General features: G+C 41.3%; 1 protein-coding gene across 3 annotated transcripts in view; it reads right to left on the minus strand.

Annotated features, from left to right (window-relative positions):
• The window catches only part of POLN (DNA polymerase nu), a 170,633-nt gene that overhangs the window by 110,213 nt on the left and 38,370 nt on the right, over nt 1–22,050 (minus strand). For 2 of the 3 annotated variants that reach the window (XM_078002889.1, XM_078002888.1), the window contains 2 exons: nt 14,366–14,559; nt 7,968–8,080 (listed from right to left, as the gene is read on the minus strand). In XM_078002889.1, coding sequence (XP_077859015.1) covers nt 7,968–8,080; nt 14,366–14,559 — 307 coding nt within the window. Of the gene's footprint in view, nt 1–7,967; nt 8,081–9,074; nt 9,138–14,365; nt 14,560–22,050 lie in introns of all 3 variants that reach the window. The other variant, XM_015137860.3, reaches the window with a different exon arrangement.

The raw sequence follows: 22,050 nt of genomic DNA on the forward strand, positions 1-22,050 counted from the left end.
TATATTTAAATTCATATGCTCATAATGATACTAAAATGAAAAGACTTTTAAAATTATCACCTTTTGGTGATTCTATGAAACAATTCATTATTTTGAAAACAGGTAAATAAAGGAAAATAATCAAATTTTTATCTTGGCTTTTCCAAATGAAGTACACTTAGGGTAACCAAATAGATGATAAAGGGGGATTTCTCTTTATGTAAGTATTACAGCTAATAAATGAAGAAAGCATAATAGATCTTAAATATCACCATGTTGCAATTAAGGAACCTAGACAATGACAAGCAGTAGCTTCTAACATCACACAAAAAAAGGTAAACATCCAAACATTATATACCTCCTGACAAATATATACAACACTATGTAGTCTTGCTCTCCCAAAATCTAACCTGAATCTGATCAAGCATCTGGATCTAACTGCCAATTTACAGGAAATAGAAGAGAGCGAACATATTAAATGACAAGGAGATGTGCTCAGTAAAATCCAGACTGTGAGAAATTCTACAGGACAAACACTCTGGTTTCTTCAACAACAAAACAACTGCAAGGATGTAAGACGAGGAAGGGAGAACATATAGATGAAAAGAGGCTTAAGAAATACAAGCACACCTGGCGGGGCGTGGTGGCCCATGCCTGTAATCCAAACACTTTGGGAGGCCGAGGCAGGCAGATCACCTGAGGTCAGGAGTTCGAGACCAGCCTGGCCAACATGGTGAAACCCGTCTCTACCAAAAATATAAAAAACTAGCCAGGCGTGGTGGCACGTGCCTGTAATCCCAGCTACTCAGGAGGCTGAGGCAGGAGAATTGCTGGAACCTGGGAGGCAGAGGTTGCAGTGAGCCAAAATTGCACCACTGAACTCTAGCCTGAACAACAGAGAAAGAAAAAAAAAAGAAATACAAGTTACGGGCTTTGGGCCCCAGTTAAAACAAATTGTAAAAAACAAAACAAATAAAACAAAAACAGTTATAGAACAACTAGGGAAGTGCAAACACTGACCAGATATCTAATAATAAAAAGAGATTATTGGTAATAGACTGATGTTACCAAAATGGTGGAACACAAGCAAGCTGGCTTCACTCTCCTTCACAGAAAAGCAAAAACCAATATATAACATCAAGATTATCACCAGCAATATCCCAGAACCCAAATATAAGGATGACACAGTTTCCAAGGCCACATAGAAGTGAAAAAACTCCATGCAGATAGTAAGAGAATCAGACTTTATGTCCCTTCCCCCATCTGCCAGTCACCAAACACGTAGAAAAATTTCCCTCAATTCAGTTACTAAACTGGAAAAAGTGAGACCAAGGTGGACAATCAACTTTCCCATCATCTTGGGCCCCCTGGCAGGAGAACCCTCCCTGCCACAATCCACAGGAAGCATCATGAGTGCCTGAAGGGAGAAATATCCCTGAGGAGAGCCAGAAATGGGCGGTGGTTGAGACTAGCAGACACTCTCCTCTGTACCACAGACAGAGAAGACACCAAACCAGAAAGGCTGGTCAGGAGGATCATGTTGTAGGAGGTAGATCCTACAGGTCCCCTGGGCATGAACTCCCAGCTAGCCTTCCCATACTGCGAGGTATATACCCTTAGGGACTTTCCTCACCAGGGATGGGGAGCGCTCTGAAGTTTGCTAGAGCCAAGGCACACCTGGGCTTAAGATGCCATCTAGTGCTGAAAAGGAAGCAAGGACCTAGCAAAAACGAAAAGATACTCAACAGATATATTGAAAAAAATTCTGAGCAAACATATCCAATAAAAAACCAAAACAAGCCAGAAAGAGAAGATTGGAACAAAAAACTAATCCTTCAATGCAAAGAAATAGACATACATTCACAAGAAATAACAGTAAGTGGGGAACCATGACCTCTTCAAACCAGACAAAGCAAGGAGCCAGGGACTGACCTTAACAGGATGGCGATAGGGAAGCTCTTTGATCAAGAATTCAAAACTGCAGTATTAAGGAAACTCAGTGATCTCTAAAATAACACAGAAAAACCCAGAAATTAATCAGAAAAATTTAATAGAGGTTGACATAATTTAAAAAATCAAACAGAAATCCTAGAACTGAGAAATATATTTGCTGAACAAAAAAATTCATTAGAGGCTCTCAACAGCAGAATGGATCAAGCAGATAAAAGAATCAGTGAGTCTGAAGATAGGCTACTGGAAAAGACACAGAGGAGAAAAAAGAAAAGAAAGAAGAGAAATGAAGAACACCTATAAGATATAGAAAATTGCCTCAAAAGAGCAAATCTAAGAATTATTGGTGTTCAAGATGAAGCAGAGCAAGAGCAAGGAGTAGAAAGCTTATTCAAAAAATAATAACAGAAAACTTCCCAAATCTTCTTTTTTTTTTTTTTAGATGGAGTCTTGCTCTGTTGCTCAGGCAGAAGTGCAATGGTTTGATCTTGGCTCATTGCAACCTCTGCCTCCTGGATTAAAAGTGATTCTCCCATCTCAGTCTCCCAAGTATCTGGGATTACAGGTATGTGCCATCATGTCTGGCTCACTTTTGAATTTTTAGTAGAGACAGGGTTTCACCATGTTGGCCAGGCTGGTCTCAAACTCCTGACCTCAAGTGATCCACCTGCCTCAGTCTCCCAAAGTGCTGGGATTATAGGCATGAGCCACTGTGCCCGGCCCAAATCTTGAGAAATATATAAATATCCAGGTACAGGAAGGCCAGAGATCCCTAAACAGATTAAACCCAAATAAAACTACCCTATAATTACCCAAATATAACTATCCTATATTTTACTACACATATAATAAGCAAACCCCCAAAGGTCAAGTACAAAGAAAGGACCCCAAAAACAGCAAGAGAAAAGAACAAATAACATATAAAGGAGCTCCAATTCATCTGGCAACAGGTTTCTCAACAGAAGGAGGGAGTGGGATAACCTATTCAAAGTGCTGAAAGAAAAGAAAACTGCCAGGCTTGGTGGCCCACACCTGTAATCCCAACACTTTGGGAGCCCAAGGCAGGAGGATTGCTTCAGGCTAGGAGTTCAACAGCAGCCAGGACAACATAGTGAGACCCCTGTCTCTACAAAATAAAAATAAAAACATTATCTGGGTGTGGTAGAACACACCTGTAGTCCCAACTACTTGGAAGGCTGATGCAGGAGGATCACTTCAGCCCAAGAATTTGAGGTTACAGTGAGCTATGATCGCACCACTGCATTCCAGCCTGGGTGACAGAGTGAGACCTCATCTCCCCACCACCCCCCACCCAATAAAAAGGAAAACAAAACAAAAGACAACTGCCAACCAAGAATTCTGTGCCCAGCAAAGCTATCCTTCAAACATGAAAAAGAAATAAAGCCCCAGACAAACAAAAACTGAGGAAATTCATCATCACCAGATATGTCTTCCAAGATATGCTAAAAGGAGTTCTTCAACCTGAAAGAAAAAAACACAAACATACAAAAAGGAAACATTTGAAGGATTGAAACCCACTAGTAAAAGTAAATACACAAACTCAGCATACTCTAACACTGTAATTGTGGTATACAATCCACTCATAACTCCAGTGTGAAGATTAAAAGATAAATCTATAAAAAGCAGTAACAGCTATGGCAACCTGTTAAGAGATGGGCCATATAAAAACACATAAATTGAGGCAACAAAAAGTCAAAATGTGTGTAGGGGGTGGAATTAAAGTGTAGAGGTTTTTTAGTTTTTCCTTTATTTGTTTGTTTCTATTCTTTTCTTTGTAAATAAAGGTAAGTTGTCATCTGTTTAAAATAACTAGTTACAAGATTTTTTTGTAAGCCTCCTTTTTATTTGTAGTGTATATATTATCGGTTTTTGTAACCACAAAGCAAAAACCTACAATAAATACACACACACAAAAAAGCAGCAAATTAAAAAGATCCTACCAGAGAAAATCACTTAACCACAAGTAACAAAATGGCAGAAATAAGTCCTCACCTACCAATAATATTGAATGTAAATGGACTAAATGTTTCAATTAAAAGTCATGGAATGGCTGAATGGATAAGGAAATACTTATACAAATTTACATAGAATAAAAGTGAGGGAAAGCAAGAATTAACATTGCTAAAATATCAATGTTACCGGCTGGGCGCAGTGGCTCATGAGGTCAGTAGATCGAGACCATCCTGGCTAACATGGTGAAACCCCGTCTCTACGAAAAATACAAAAAATTAGCCGGGCATGGTGGCAGGTGCCTGTAGTCCCAGCTACTCGGGAGGCTGAGGCAGGAGAATGGTGTGAACCTGGGAGACGGAGCTTGCAGTGAGCCAGGATCGTGCCACTGCACTCCAGCCTGGGCGACAAAGAGAGACTCCATCTTAAAAAAAAAAAAAAAATCTGTGTTACCTATAGCAATCAAAGAGTCAATGAAATCTCCATCAAAATACCAATGACATTCTTCATAGAAATAGGACAAAAAGGCCAGGCACGGTGGCTCACGCCTGTAATCCCAGGACTTTAGGAGACCAAAGTGGGCGCATCACAAGGTCAGGAGATCGAGACCATCCTGGCCAACATGGTGAAACCCTGTCTCTACTAAAAATACAAATATAGGCATGGTGGCGGGTGCCTATAGTCCCAGCTACTTGGGAGGCTGAGGCACGAGAATCGCTTGAACCCCAGGAAGTGGAGGTTGCAGTGAGCCGAAATCACACCACTGCCCTCCAGCCTGGCAACAGAGCAAGACTCCATCTCAAAAAAAAGAAAAAAGAAAAAAAAAAAGAAAAAAAAGAAAGCCTAAAATCTGTATGGAACCAAACACCCTGAATAGCCAAGCAATCACAAGCAAAAATAACAAAGCTGGAGGAATCACACTACCTGACTTCAAATTATACTACAAAGCTATAGTAACCAAGGCAGCATAGTACTGACATAAAAACAGACACATAGACCAATGGAATAGAATAGAGACCCCAGAAATAAATCAACACATTTACAGACAATTCATTTTTGACAGGCTCCAAGAATATATATTGGGGAAAGGTGCTGGGAAAATCACATGCAGAAGAATGAAACTAGACTCCTATCTCTCACCATATACAAAAATCAAATCAAAATGGATTAAGGACTTAAATCTAAGAACCTGAAATTATGAAACATCTGGAAGAAAACACTGGGAAAATGCTCCAGGACATTTGTCTGGGCAATGATTTTTTTTTTTTTTTTTTTTTTTTTTACTAAAACTTCAAAAGTATAGGCAACAAAAGCAAAAATAGACAAATGAAATTACATCAAGCAAAAGCTGTACAGCAAAGGAAACAATGGAGTGAAGAGACAACTCACAGACTGGAAGAAAATATTTGCAAACTATCCACCTGGTAGGGGATTAATAACCAGGATATAAAAGGAACTCAAACAGTTCAACAGGGGGAAACATGATTTAAAACAGGCAAAGTATTTGAATAGACATTTCTGAAAGGAAGATATACAAAAGGCCAACAATAATATTTAAAAATGCCAAATATCACTAATCATAAGAAAAACGCAAGGAAAATCACAATGAGATATCACCTCACCCCAATTTAAAAGGACTTTCATCAAAAAGATAGGGAATAACAGATACTAGTGAGGATATGGAGAAAGGGGAACCCTCATACACTATTGGTAGGAAAGTAAATTAGTACAGCCACTATGGAAAACAATACGTAGGTTCCTCAAAAAACGAAATAGAGCTACCATATGATCCAGCAATCCCACTCCTGGGTATATATTCAAAAGAATCAAAATATTCAAAAGAATCAACATATCAGAGCAATATCTGCATTTCCATGTTACTGCAGCACTACTCACAATGCCAAAATAAGGAATTAACCTGAGTTAATTTATCTGTCCATCAACAGATAAATGAAGAAAATGTGGTATATTTATACAATGGAATTACTATTCAGCCATAAAACATAATAAAATCCTGTCATTTGCAGCAACATGGATGGAACTGGAGGTCATTATGTTAAGTGAAATAAGCCAAGCACAGAAAGACAAATATCGCAGGTTCTCACTCACATGTAGGAGCTAAGAAAGCAGATCTCATGAAGGTAGAGTAGATTGGTGGTTACCAGAAGTCAGGGAGGGTAAGGGGGTGGTGGGTGGGATTAAGAGTAGTTGATTAACAGTTGCAAATATATAGTTAGGTAGAATAAAGAAGACCTGGTGTTCAGTAAATCAGTAGAGTGACTATAGTAAATAATAATCTATTGTATATTTCAAAATAGCTAGTAGAGGAAAATTCAAATGTTCCCAGTATAAAGAAAAGATAAATGTTTAAGGTGATAGATATCCCAATTATGCGGATTTGATTATTACAATTACACATTATATGAATATATCAAAATATCACAAGTCCCCCCAAAAAATGTATATCTATTATGAATCAGTAAAATTTTTAGAAGGAAAAAAAGAGAAAAAGATTATTGGCTAATTTCCTCGGGGGTGGGTAGAGATGATGGTGTTGTTTTAAAAACTGAATCTCACATTTTAGTCATACAATTGAAATATTTAGAGATGAATCACATGATGTTTGGGTTTTGCTACAAAGTATTCAGGAGGTGGCAGTTTGGAAGTATGGGGAGTTATAGAGCAAAAGATTGGCTGTAGCCAGGTGTGGTGGCTCACTTTGGGAGGCCGAGGCGGGCAGATCACAAGGTCAGGAGTTCAAGACTAGCCTGGCCAGCATGGTGAAACCCCGTCTCTAATAAAAATACAAAAATTAGCCATTCATGGTGGCGCGCACCTGTAGTCCCAGCTACTCGGGAGGCTGAGGCAGGAGAATCACTTGAACCAGGGAGGTAGAGGTTGCAGTGAGCCAAGATCATGCAACTGCACTCCAGCCTGGGTGACAGAGTGAGACTCTATCTCAAAAAAAAAAAAAAAAAAAAAAAGATTGGCTGGAAATTGATAATTATTGAAACTGGGTGATGACTACTTTTGTATATGTTAGAAATTTTTGACAATAAAAAGGGCTTTTTCCAACCTTTTATTATGAACAGTTTCAAATACACAATTTGAAAAGAATTATACAGTGAACACATATGTCCACCACCTAGATTCTACAACGAATATTTTTGCTATATTTTCTTTACCACTTATCTGTCCATCTAATTGTGTGTTTGTTTTTTTTTTCTCCTGAGACAGAGTCTCACTCTGTCCCCCAGGCTGGAGTGCAGTGGCGCAATATCAGCTCACTACAACCTCTACCTCCTGGGCTCAAGCAATTCTCCTGCCTCAGCTTCCTGAGTAGCTAGGATTACAGTCATGAGCCACCACGCCCAGCTAAATTTTGTATTTTTAGTAGAGACGGGGTTTCACCATGTTGGCCAGGCTGGTCTCCAACTCCTGACCTCGTGATCCGCCTGCCTCAGTCTCCCAAAGTGCTGGGATTACAGGCGTAAGCCACCGCGCCCGGCCATGTCCATCTAGTTTTTAAGAAGTTATAAAAAACTTTACTACTTTAAGCGAGGTGCAGTGGTCAGCACTTTGGGAAGCTGAGGCAGGAAGTTGGCTTGAGGCCAGCAGTTTGAGACCAACCTGGGCAACAGAGTTGGACCCCATCTCTAAAAAAATCAAAAAACTAAAATATATATGTACATTTAAAATCTTCAGTATTTTAAATAAAAGGTAGGTCCTATATTGTTTCAATGTTAATTACTCTGGACTGTAGTTTAATTCTTAGAAAGTTTATAAGCTATTTGTGGTAACAACAAATCTCACTGACCATGCTACTCAAGTTAATTCTTTCCTATTTTAAATTATGAAAGTAATGTATACTTGTAAAAATTCAAATAACCTAGAAACATGGAGGAAAACTTCCTCCCCATGCCTAGGGCCCATGAAGAGGCATATCCGTGTGTGTGGCCAGGTCCCCCAGTAGTTGTGTGACATGGCTGCCCTCACCATTCTCCCATTGATAGGAGGAGTCACAGTTGAAGAGTTAAATTATAGAGAGAACAAAAAATATAACTTACCATGCTTCCAACTGCCATCATTACCAAAAAACTGCAGCACTATTCTCACAAAATCCTTAGCATTAAAACAAATAACAGGACATTTACATTTCAGTGTTTGAAATAGCACGTTCCTGGAAGATGAAAAGAAATTCACTGATTTAAACATTAACTTGGAACTTTCAACCTTGGAAAAATATTACTACTACTAGACGAATAGCTATCACTTAGACAGCACATACACACATTAACTAAAGAATTCCAAGAGGTTGGTATTATTTATTATCAGCATTTTACAGATGATGAAAGCGAGACACAGAGAGACGAGGTAAGGTACCAAAGGTCACGCAACTGTCAAGTGCTTATCCCTGGGTAACATCCCATTACCTGTAGATTAAGACCTACATCCCTGAGCAAGGTACACCTACTCTGGGCTCTTCATAGCCAGGCCCCAAGATGACTCTCTAGCCCGTTCTCCCAGAGCTCCCCTCAAACATTCTACTCTCTCATCGCACTAAATTCCCTTTCCTCCACCACCAGGCTGTGCCATGTCCTGCTCTGCTCCTGGGCCACTGCATATACTGTATTCTTGACTACAGTTCTCTTCCCACAGTTTTCACAAACTGTTCAAGGGCCATCTTCAGGAAGGTATGCCCTAATTCCGCAGGCAGGGGGCTGCTCCCTCTTCTGTATCTCTTCTATACCCCTGCCCACACATGTAGTACAGTGGGAAGCACACTTGCTCTATTATAAGGTACCTTGAACATTTGTTCTCTCCATTATACCATGAGCACTTTGAATATGGGATTCACAATTGTTAAACCTGACTGAATACTTACCATGTGCCAGATACCATGCTGAACACTTCGTAGCATTGTGTGTGAAGTGACTGCTGCATTGAAACCTCATCACGATCCTATCTGGCATGCACTAGAACCATTTTACAGATGAGAAAACTTCGTCTTGAAAAGCTTAAGCAATTTGGCCAGGGTTAAATGACTAACAAATGGCAATGCTGGGATCTGAGACTGTATCTTCCTGCTGCCAGGGCCCAAACTCTAAGCTACCAAAGCCATCAATCCCTCTTTATAGTAAATGTTCATTAATACATTAATGAAGATTTCTTACCTGGCAAATTGTTGATATGCCTCCTGTTCTTGGTCCCAGAAGGTCGAGGTTCTTTGGTTAGAGCTGAGGGAGAAAGAAATCAAGAGCCTAATGAGCTTTGCACACTTAGCCAAACTGCAGTTAGATTTTGCTTGGACTTGTTCCACAGAAAGACATTTGTAGGCTTTTTGTACTTTATGTGATTTCACCTTGGTTTCCCTTGAAAAGGGCGGCCAGGATGGTAGGGAGGGTAAAGTGCCAATAACACAGCTTCAGATCTTGGCTTGGCTGGACCGGTGAGGAGGGTGTCCAAGATGGAGTAAAGAGCTTATGAAGGAGAAGAACTGGGGCCATGGAGCCCACTTCCCGTTGCTGCTCCTTCATCCTTAAAACTCAAGAGTTTCGGCCGGGCGCGGTGGCTCAAGCCTGTAATCCCAGCACTTTGGGAGGCCGAGACGGGCGGATCACGAGGTCAGGAGATCGAGACCATCCTGGCTGACACGGTGAAACCCCATCTCTACTAAAAAATACAAAAAAAACTAGCCGGGCGAGGTGGCGGGCGCCTGTAGTCCCAGCTACTGAGGAGGCTGAGGCAGGAGAATGGCGTGAACCCGGGAGGCAGAGCTTGCAGTGAGCTGAGATCCGGCCACTGCACTCCAGCCTGGGCGGCAGAGCGAGACTCCGTCTCAAAAAAAAAAAAAAAAAAAAAAAAAAAAAAAAAAAAAAAAAAAAAAAACTCAAGAGTTTCATGATAAGGTAATCTACCAACTACACTATCTTCTGCTAATAAGAGACTAATTGATTTTTATCTTTATAAAACAAACAACAAAAAGAATACCTTGTAAGCTAAATGGCAATTAGCGAGGCATGGTGGTGCATGCCTATAGTCCTAAAGTCCTAGCTACTGGGGTAAGGCTGCTGAGGAGGGGCAATCACTTGAGCCCAGGAGGTTGAAGCTGCAATGAGTCGTGATCACAACCACTGCACTCCAACTTGGGCAACAAAGAGAGACTCTGGCTCTTAAAATAAAACATGTATATATGTACATGTATATACACACATACACACATATATATTTACATATATATAAGCTAGATTTGAGGCTTTCTCATCCGTAAAATGGAGTGAATAAGGTATAACATACAGAGAGAATGTGAAGGTGAAGGGACAGTGTGTATGTGAAAGGCCTTGCACAGGTCATTTAATAAATGTTATTAAACATGTTTTGTGCAAAAAAGTATGTGTATTAATTTAAATGCGATTTATTTAAATTTATTTTGAATCTCAAAGACATAATCATAGGATTGGGATTATTATTTCCAATTTATGGTACTTGAGGCAATGTATTAATTTGATTGTCCTAGAACTTATAAAAATTAAGCCTCAACATTCATTCATTCAATGATAATATTGAATAAATACTGATTAAACACTTGCTTTGTAGCATTGTTCTTAGATATTGGGGATACATTAATGAACACACTACTGAACACAAATGAAAGTCATGTATGTGGGGTTAGCAGTGGGGTACCATCTCATGTAGGGTGGTCAAGGAAGGTCTGATAAGGTAATTCTTTTTTTTTTTTTTAGCTTAGTAATTCTTTTTTATTTATTTTAGCTTGGTAATTTTTTTTTTTTTTTTTTTTTTTTTTTTTTTAAGACAGGGCCTCACTCTGTCATCCAGGCTAGAGTGCAGTAGCGCAATCACAGCTCACTGCAGGTTCAAACTGCTGGGCTCAAGTGATCCTCCAACATCAGCCTCTGGAGTAGCTGGGACTATAGGCACATGCCACTGTACCCGGGTAATTTTGAAATTTCTTGTAGAGATGGGGTCTCACTGTGTTGCTCAGGCTAGTCTCAAACTCCAGCCTCAAGCCATCCTCCCACCTCAGCCTGAGCCACTGTTCCTAGCCAAGGTAACTCTTGAGGAAAGACATGAAGGATAAGGTAAACAAAAGCCTAGTTGGTAGAGGAAAGTTATTTACAGAAAATTTTAGCCACTAGATGTGGAAGAAACGATAGAGTTAGAAAAATCACCATCTTACTAGCCATAATTAAATAAGTGATTTAGATGATCCTCATCAAAGGACAAAACCATTAAGGGAAAGTTTGGGGGAGAAGTTTATAAGGAAGGGCTTGTGCTGACACCACCTGAACCCGCTGCTCCCTCTCAGCACCATGAAAACTGGGACAACCCAATTGCATCATTAAAGGAAGTCTGGAGGACACCAGTTAAGTCTGAATTTCAGAAAAATCATGAATAATTATTATCTGAAAAAAATTACATATTTTTTAGAGATGTATTCTTCTAGTATAAGTATGTCCCATGCAATATTTGGGACATACGTATACTAAGAAATTAGTTATTTATCTGAAATTCAAATTTAGTGTCCTATATTTTAATTTGTTAAATCTGGCCATCCAACTGCATCACAGATGGAGTGTGAAGCTTATGACTCCACCTAGGAAGTGCTGCGCAAAACAAGTTGGACCCAAATAATCAAGCATTTAGAGCTAACTCCAGTTTACAGAAAATATGGAGGAGAGAGAACAAGTTAAAGAACTTCATGATGAGGCAAACAAACGAATCCAGGACATGGGACCTCCTCCAAGACAGGGAGAGGGGCTGAGGGATGCTCCAGATTAGAAAAAAATAGAGACATGGCCACCCAATGCTATGTCCTGATCCCAACAAGTCAACTGTAGAAGGACATTTTTGAGACAATCAGGTAGCTTCAAATTTGGACTGGATATACAACTTGTTAAGTTTTAAAATGGCACTGTGGCTCTGTAAAAACAAAACAAAACAAAGCCCATAGTTTTTAGAGTCATGAGAGGGCAAAACAATAGGTTGGGATTTTCTTTAACCTCAGTCCTCTCCCCCTGCCCCAGGAAACGGACAGATGAAGGAAGTAAGGAAAAACCTTTGATAATGTTGGCCTGGGTGGATGCGTATACTACTCTGTACTTTTGTGTTTTCATAGTTTACTTTTTGTTTGTTCAGAGAAAAACATAAAGGAATGTGGCAGCAAACCATGCAGTTATTTGGGAGAATGCTGCAGGGAAGGATGGTGGCACCAGGCCCTTGGGCAGAGGCGCGTAACACATGGTCAGGAACAGCAAGGAGGTGGGAGTGCACTGAAAGGCCGGGATAGAGGAGGGGTGAGGCTGAAGACAGTGGAGGGGCCAGAGTAAGCAGACCTTGAGGGCAAGGGCCTTCACAGGTCCTGTGGCTTTTCTTTTTTTTTTTTTTTTTTTTTTTGAGACGGAGTCTCGCTCTGTCACCCAGGCTGGAGTGCAGTGGCCGGATCTCAGCTCACTGCAAGCTCCGCCTCCCGGGTTCACGCCATTCTCCTGCCTCAGCCTCCCGAGTAGCTGGGACTACAGGCGCCTGCCACCTCGCCCGGCTAAGTTTTTGTATTTTTAGTAGAGACGGGGTTTCACTGTGTTAGCCAGGATGGTCTCGATCTCCTGACCTCGTGATCCGCCCATCTCGGCTTCCCAAAGTGCTGGGATTACAGGCTTGAGCCACCGCGCCCGGCCCCGTCCTGTGGCTTTTCTACACTTGATCTTAGCCAGAAGGCCTAAAAGCAGTGATTTTGGGTTTTCCTCAGAGTGAAGCAGGAGTTGTTTGAGGGTTTGGGGCAGGGAAGTGATGTGACCTGATTTGTGCTTTAACAGGCCAGCTCTGGGTGCTGCACAGAAAACAGACTGAAGAGGCAGGTGGAAGCAGGAGTCCAGTGTGGAAGTTCTTGTGATCCAGTAGGAGGTAACAACCTGTGCCGAGTAACAGCAACACAGTGGATAAGCAGAGGGCAGATTCTAGCTACACTTAAAGGCAGAGCCAATAGGACTTGCTGAGAGCTTGATATGGTTTGTGGAAAGTAGAGAGAAGTCAGAGTTAACCCCAGGACTTTTTGCCTAAGCTCATGGAGGGCTGACACTGACTAAAGACAGCCAGGCCACAGGAGGCAGGGTCCAGGGAAGACAGGAGTTCAGTCTGGACATGTTTGCCTAAAATGACCACTAGATGTCCAAGTGCAAAACGTCAACTAGATTCAGAAACATCATCTAGATATTAGGGCTCTGTCCTCACAAGGGATCTCCATACACTAGACCTGACCAGTTGTTCTTTAAAGAGAAAATTACATAAAAAGAAAATGAAGGGTTCTGTTGGGAGCTGAAAGCTATGTTTGTCACACATTGTCCCCTTCTCCCCAAAAGTTACCTAAAATCACCCAGAGCCCAGTGAGCCTGTATGAAGCATGGAAAGGCTAGTAATGGGGCCCAGCTTCCTCCGGAGCTGGCTTGATCTTCCAGGGTGGCTAACTGGCCTTAAATCAGAGGGCTGGGGCCGGGCGCGGTGGCTCAAGCCTGTAATCCCAGCACTTTGGGAGGCCGAGACGGGCGGATCACGAGGTCAGGAGATCGAGACCATCCTGGCTAACACGGTGAAACCCCGTCTCTACTAAAAAAGTACAAAAAACTAGCCGGGCGAGGTGGGGAGCGCCTGTAGTCCCAGCTACTCGGGAGGCTGAGGCAGGAGAATGGCGTAAACCTGGGAGGCGGAGCTTGCAGTGAGCAGGGATCCGGCCACCGCACTCCAGCCTGGGTGACAGAGCAAGACTCCGTCTCAAAAAAAAAAAAAAAAAAATCAGAGGGCTGGGAAGGTAGTGGATACCTCCATTTGAGGCAGAAGCCCAAGTCATGTGTATAACCTAAGCAAAGAAACAGTGAGGAAGAGTACAAGATCCATCCCAGAAAGGGTTTTTCAGAATCCAGAAGGGGCGGCAGGAGGAACCCTGCCTGCTCTAAAATTCTGTGACTCTAAGAGGGCCAGTCCAAAGAGGTGAGACAGGTCTTACCTCTTTCCACAGACATAGAGCTTTGAAACTAGTCCCATCCTTGGTGGTATTAAGGACAATTATTGTTTGCAGGCAGTGATAACTTTGTTTTCTAATGCTGTGAATGAATGAACAAGTATGATAAGGAAAATCATCTGGGACTCTGCCAGTGACAGGGGATTTTCAGGGTCTGGGGTTGATGCTTTTCTCCCTAGCTTCTCATTGTGAAGTTGCTTCAAGTCCTGGAGCAGGCTGCTCCCACAGAACGGAACTCCATTCCAGATACTCTCTGGGAGAGAGAGGGCCAGTATTTGTAGAGATTTCTATCACTTGGATCCATTTTATTTTCATGTGCCCACACAAAACTTCTAAAAGTTTAAACAATTAAAACTGGACCTTGAAAAACTTTCCATTAGTATAAAGCAGGCATGTAAGTAGGGTGTGAGTCCATGCGTGAAGATTTTTTACCGGGCAAATTGTCGATGTGCCTCCTGTTCTCGGTCCCAGATAGCAGAGTGCTCTATTTGAATGTAGATGCATGGATCATTCGACACAAAGCCCTCCAGGACAGGACCACAGGCCGGGGCATCTGGACAACCATGGCCACCCTCTGCTTGGCGCTTGAGTAACATCACAATTCCTCTAACAGAGGAAATGGGGGTCTGTGGAAACACAACAAAATAAATTAAACCTAGACAATATATCTGTTGTAGAAAGATACACATTTTAAAATTAAGCAGAGAGAACAAGAAAAGGCCTAAAATTAAACTTGAAAATGAATGGCTTTTTTAATGACAATTGAGGCCAAAAGCCGAATCCATGACTTTACACTCCAAATCTGGTGTCTACCCTCTCCAACATCATGACGGAAGTCTCATCCAGGGCAATATGAAAGGAGAAAGGAATAAAAGGCATACACATCAGAAAGGAAGCATCATACTTTCCCTATTAACAGATGGCATGAATGTCTGTGTAGAAAATCTAAAGGAACCTGTAAAAAATGAATCCTGAAGCTAATATGTAAATTTAGCAAGGTTGCAGGATACAAGATCAAAGGACAAAAATGTAATATATTTTTATATTCTAGCAATAAACATGTGAAAATAAAATTTTTTAAAACCACCATTTATAGAACTCTAAAAAATGAAATACTTAAGTATAAACTAACAAAATACATACAGGATACGTATGCTGAAAACTACAAAATGCTAATGAAAGAAATCAGAGAAGACCTAAATAACAAAGACATATAATACTCAAGGATTTAAAAACTCAACATAATAATAAGTTTGTCCTTTATCCCCAAGTTAATCATTAGAACCAAGAAGATCAATAAACCTCAAGTACAAGGAACATGAAGAAAACTACAGATCATTTGCTTAAAACCAGTGATAAAGGGTGGGGGGTGGTGAGAGAACACATTACATAGATAGAAACAAAGATAAGGATGACAGCAGATTTCTCGTCGGAAATAAAGCAACTCAGAAGACAGTAGATATATATACATACTTTTTTTTTTTTTTTAAGAGACGGAGTCTTGCTCTGTCACCCAGACTAGAGTGCAGTGGTACAATCTCAGTTCACCGCAACCTCCGCCTCCCAGGTTCAAACAATTCTCCTGCCTCAGCCTCCAGAGTAGCAAGGACTACAGGCGCACACCACCACAACCAGCCAATTTTTTTTGTATTTTAGTAGAGACAGGGTTTCACTGTGTTGCCCAGGCTGGTCTCGAACTCCTGAGCTCAGGCAATCCGCCGACCTTGCCCTCTCAAAGTGCTAGGATTACAGGTGTGAGCCACCGTGCCCAGCAAACAGTAGAGTAATATTATGAAACTACTGGAAGAAAATAAACTATCAACTTACATTCTTTAGCCATCAAAATGCCTTTAAAAAAATGAAAGGTAAAGCAAGACTTGCATACTACACTGAAAACTATAAAACACTCCTAAAGGAAATTAAAGTTTTAAATAAATGGAGATACCCCATGTTTATGGATCAGAATACCCCACGTTTATGGATCAGAAAACTCAATACTATTATAATAAGATGGCAAGACTCACAAAATTAATCTATAGATTTAACACGATTTATATCAAAATTCCAGTTGGATTTTTGCATAAATTGACAAACTGATCCTAAAACTGACAGGCAAAGGAAGCACAATACCCAAAAGAATCTTGAAAAATACAAAGCTGGAGGACCCACTCTTCTTGATTTCAAAACTTACTACAAAGCTCCAATAATCAGAGAGAATTAGGAGACCATGGCAGATGGGAGGCAGGAGTAGATTGCAGCTCCCCCTGGGATGGACAGAGCAGAGCGTGGAGGCTTGCATTGTGACCTTTTGCTCTAGAATGACTACAAGAATAAATCAGGAAAGCAGAGAGAACACAGACCCTCTGAAGGAAGCAGATTGCTCCTGCAGGACCCAGGAGACACCCCAAATACTGTGTTGGTGTCCATGGCCAAAAGACTCACAGACAGTTCACATCACAGGACTCTGAGCACACAATCCCTAGTACCAGCCTGGAGCCTGGTAGACTTGCTGGGTGACTAGATTCAGAAGACAGATAACAGTCAATACAGCTCAGCTCTCAGGTAGCCACATCCCTAGGAAAATCGGGAGAGGACGACATAAAGGGAACACCCTGTGGGATAAAAGAATCTGAACAACAGCCTTGAGTCCTAGACCTTCCCTCTGACAGAGCCTAACCAAATGAGAAGGAACCAGAAAACCAACTCTGGTAATATGACAAAACAAGGTTCTTTAGCATGCCCAAAAAATCATACTAGCTCACCAGCAGTGGATCCAAACCAAGAAGAAATCCCTGATTTACCTGAAAAAGAATTCAGAAGGTTAGTTATTAAGTTAATCAGGGAGGGACTAGAGAAAGGCAAAGCCCAGTTTAAGGAAGTCAAAACAAATGACACAAGAAATGAGGGGAGGCCAGGTGCTGTGGCTCATGCCTGTAATCCCAGCACTTTGGGAGGCCAAGGCAGGCAGATCACGAGGTCAGGAGATTGAGACCATCCTGGCTAACATGGTGAAACTCCATCTCTACTAAAAATATAAAAAATTAGCCAGGCGTGGTGGCACATGCCTGTAGTCCCAGCTGCTCGGGAGGCTGAGGCAGGAGAATGGTGTGAACCCGGGAGGCGGAGGTTACAGTGAGTCCAGATCATGCCACTGCACTCCAGCCTGGGTGACACAGTGAGACTCCGTCCCCCACAACACTCCCAAAAAAAAAACAGAAAGAAAGAAAGAAAGAAGGAAGGAAGGAAGGAAGGAAGGAAGGAAGGAAGGAAGGAAGGAAGGAAGGAAGGAAGGAAGGAAGGAAGGAAGGGAGAGAGAAATGAGGGGAGAAATTTTCAATGAAATAGGTATAGATAGTATATATTAAAAAAATCAAAACTTCAGGAAACAATGGATACACTTATAGAAATGCAAAATGCTCCGGAAAATCTCAGCATTAGAATTAAACAAGCAGAAGAAAGAACTTCAGAGCTCAAAGACAAGGTTTTCAAATTGACCCAATCCAACAAAGATAAAGAAAAAAGAGTAAGAAAACATAAAGCCTCCAAGAAGTCTCACATTATGTTAAACGACCAAACCTAAGAATAATTGGCGTTCCTGAGGAAGAAGAGAAATCTAAAAGTTTGGAAAACATATTTGGGGGAATAATCAAGGAAAACTTCCCTGGACTTACTAGAGACCTAGACATCCAAATACAAGAAGCTCAAAGAACACCTGGGAAATTCACTGCAAAAAGATCATTGCCTAGGCACATTGTCATCAGGTTATCTAAAGTTAAGACAAAGGAAAGAATCTTAAGAGCTATGAGGCAAAAGCACCAGGTAACCTATAAAGGAAAACCTATCAGATTAACAGAAGATTTCTCAGCAGAAACCCTCCCAGCTAGAAGGGACTGGGCCCTATCTTCAGCCTCCTTAAACAAAACAATTGTTTCCAGCGAAACTAAGTTTCATAAGTGAAGGAAGGATACAGTCCTTTTCACACAAACAAATGCTGAGAGAATTCGCCACTAGGAAGCCAGTACTACAACTGTTAAAAGGAGTTCTAAATCTTGAAACAAATCCTGGAAACACATCAAAACACAATCTCTTTAAAGCGCACATCTCACAGGCCCTATAAAGCAAAAATACAATTAAAAAAAAGAAAAGAAACAAGCTATGCAGGCAACAAATAGTACAATGAATGGAATGGTACGTCACAACGCAATACTAAGGTTGAATGTAAATGGCCTAAATGTTCCATTTAAAAGATACAGAATTGCAGAATGGATAAGAATTCACCAACCAACTATCTGCTGCCTATAAGAAACTCACCTAACACATAAGGACTCACATAAACTTAAGGTAAAAGGGTGGAAAAAGACATTCCATGCAAAGGAAGACCAAAAGCAAGCAAGAGTAGCTAACACAGTAATAGCCGGGGACTTCAAGACTCCACCGACAGCACCAGACAGTTTATCAAGACAGAAAGTCAACAAAGAAACAATGGATTGGGCCGGCGCGGTGGCTCACGCCTGTAATCCCAGCACTTTGGGAGGCCGAGGCGGGAGGATCATGAGGTCAGGAGATCGAGACCATGGTGAAACCCCGTCTCTACTAAAAATACAAAAAATTAGCCGGGTGTCGTGGTGGGCACCTGTAGTCCCAGCTACTCGGGAGGCTGAGGCAGGAGAATGGCAGGAACCCGGGAGGCGGAGCTTGCAGTGAGCTGAGATCCGGCCACTGCACTCCAGCCTGGGCGACAGAGCGAGACTCCGTCTCAAAACAAAAACAAAAACAAACAAAAAAAAGAAACAATGGATTTAAACTGTACCCTGGAACAAACAGACTTAACAGATATTTACAGAGCATTCTACTCAACAACCACAGAATATACATTCCATTCATCAGTGCATGGAACTTTCTCCAAGATAGACCATATGATAGGCCATGAAATGAGCCTCAGCAAATTTAAGAAAACTGAACTTATATCAAGCACTCTCTCAGGCCACAGTGGAATAAAACTGTAAATCAACTCCAAAAGGAACCTTCAAAACCATATAAATACATGGAAATCAAATAACCTGCTCCTGAATGATCATTGGCTCAAAAATGAAATCAAGATGGAAATTAAACAATTCTTCAAACTGGGCTGGGCATGGTGGCTCACGCCTGTAATCCCAGCACTTTGAGAGGCCGAGGAGGGCAGATTATGAGGTCAGGAGATCGAGATCATCCTGGCCAACATGGTGAAATCCCGTCTCTACTAAAACTACAAAAATTAGCTGGGCATGGTGGCACGTGCCTATAATCTCAGCTACTTGAGAGGCTGAGGCAGGAGAATCACTTGAACCTGGGAAGCAGAGGTTGCAGTGAGCCAAGATCTGCCACCGCACTCCAGCCTGGCAACATAGTAAGACTCCCTTTAAAAAAAAAAAAAAAAAAAAAAATTCTTCAAACTGAAGGACAACAGTGACACAATCTATCAAAACCTCTTGGATACAGCAAAGGCAGTGCTAAGAAGAAAGTTCATAGCCCTAAACACCTACATCAAAAAGTCTGGCCGGGTGCGGTGGTTCACGCCTGTAATCCCAGCACTCTGGGAGGCCGAGGCGGGCAGATCACAAGGTCAGGAGATCGAGACCATCCTGGCTAACATGGTGAAACCTCGTCTCTACTAAAAATACCAAAAAAATTAGCCAGGCGTGGTGGCGGGTGCCTGTAGACCCAGCTACTGGGGAGGCTGAGGCAGAGAACAGCATGAACCCAGGAGGCGGAGCTCACAGTGAGCTGAGATCGCGCCACTGCACTGCAGCCTGGGTGACTGAGCAAGACTCCATCTCAAAAACAAACAAACAAAAAAATGTCTGAAAGAGCACAGACAATCTAAGGTCATACCTCAAGGAACTACAGAAACAAGAACAAACCAAACCTAAACCCAGCAGAAGAAAGGAAATGACCACGATCAGAGCGGAATTCAATGATATTGAAACAAACAAACAAACAAAATACAAAAGATAAATGAAACAAATGCCAGGCACGGTGGCTCATGCCTGTAATCCCAGCACTTTGGGTGGCAGAGGAGGGCGGATCACCTGAGGTCAGGAGTTGGAGACCAGTCTGACCAACATGGTGAAACCCCGTCTCTACTAAATACAAAAAATTAGCCAGGTGTGGTGGTACACGCCTGTAATCCCAGCTACTTGGGTGACTGAGGCAGGAGAATCACTTGAACCCGGGAGGCAGAGGTTGCAGCGAGCTGAGATTGCGCCATTGCACTCCAGCCTGCACGAGAGCAAAACTCTGTCTCAAAAAAAAAAAAAAAAAAGATAAATGAAACAAAAAGCTGGTTCTTTGAAAAGATAAATAAAATTGATAGACCATTACCAAGATTAACCAATAAAAGAAGAGAGAAAATCCAAATAAGCTCAATTAGAAACAAAATGGGAGATACAACAACTGACACCACAAAAATGCAAAAGATCACTCAAGGCTACTATGAATAACTTTACAAACATAAACTCGAAAATCTAGAGGATATGGATAAATTCCTGGAAAGATACAACCCTTCTAGTTTAAATCAGGAAGAATTAGACGTCCTGAACAAATCAATAACAAGCAGTGAGATTGAAATGGTAACAAAACAATTACCAACAAAAAAAGCCCAGGACCAGACAGATTCACAACAGAATTCTACCAGACATTCAAAGAAGAATCAGTACTGATCCTATTGACACTATTCCACAAGAGAGAAAAAGAGGGAATCCTCACTAAATCATTCTATGAAGTCAGTATCACCCTAGTACCAATACCAGGAAAGAATATCACCAAAAGAGAAAACTACAGACCAATATCCCTGATGAACATAGATGCAAAAGTCCTTAACAAAATACTAGCTAACCAAATCCAACAACATATCAAAAAGATAATCCACCATGATCAAGTGGGTTTCAAACCAGGGATACAGGGATGGTCTAACATATGCAAGTCAATAAATGTGATACGTCACATAAACAGAATTAAAAACAAAAATCACATGATCATCTCAATAGATGCAGAAAAAGCATTCAGCAAAATCCAGCATTGCTTTATTATTAAAACTCTCAGCAAAATTGGCACACAAGGGACATACCTCAATATAATAAAAGCCATCTATTATAAACCCACAGGCAACATAATACTTAATGGAGAAAAGTTGAAAGCATTCCCCGTGAGAACTGGAACAAGACAAGGATGCCCACTCTCACCACTTCCCTTCAATATAGTACTGGAAGTCCTAGCCAGAGCAATCAGACAAAAGAAAGAAATAAAAAGCAACCGAATCAATAAAGAGGAAGTCAAGCTGTCACTATTTGCTGATTACATGATTGTTTACCTAGAAAACCTTAAAGATTCCTCCAGAAAGCTCCTATAACTGATGAAAGAATTCAGTCAAGTTTCTGGATACAAAATTAAGGTACACAAATCAGTAGCTCTTCTATACACTAACAGTGACTAAGCTGAGAATCAAATCAAGAACTCAACCCCTTCTACAATAGCTGCAAAAAAATAAAATACTTACGAATATACCTAACCAAGGAGGTGAAAGACCTTTGCATGGAAAACTACAAAACACTGCTGAAAGAAATAACAGATGACACAAACAAATGGAAGCACATCCCATGTTCATGGATGGGTAGAATCAATATTGTGAAAATGACTACACTGCCAAAAACAATCTACAAATTCAATGCAATTCCCATCAAAATACCACCATCATTCTTCACAGAACTATAAAAAACAATCCTAGGCCAGGCATGGTGGCTCATACCTGTAATCCCAGCACTTTGGGAGGCCAAGGTGGGTAGAATACCAGGTCAGGAGTTCAAGACCAACCTGGCCAATATGGTGAAACCTCATTCTACTAAAAATACAAAAATTAGCCAGGCGTGGTGGCAGGCACCTGTAGTCCCAGCTACTTGCGAGGCTGAGGCAGAAGAATCACTTGAACCCAGGAGTTGGAGGTTGCAGTGAGCTGAGATCACACCACTGCACTCCAGCCTGGGTGACAGAGCAAGACTCTGTCTCAAAAAAAAAAAAAAAAAAAAAAAAAAAAGAACAAATCTGGAGGCATCACAGTACCTGATTTCAAACTATACTAT

Source organism: Macaca mulatta, chromosome 5 (genome assembly GCF_049350105.2).
Source record: "Macaca mulatta isolate MMU2019108-1 chromosome 5, T2T-MMU8v2.0, whole genome shotgun sequence".
Taxonomy (NCBI): Eukaryota; Metazoa; Chordata; class Mammalia; order Primates; family Cercopithecidae; genus Macaca; species Macaca mulatta.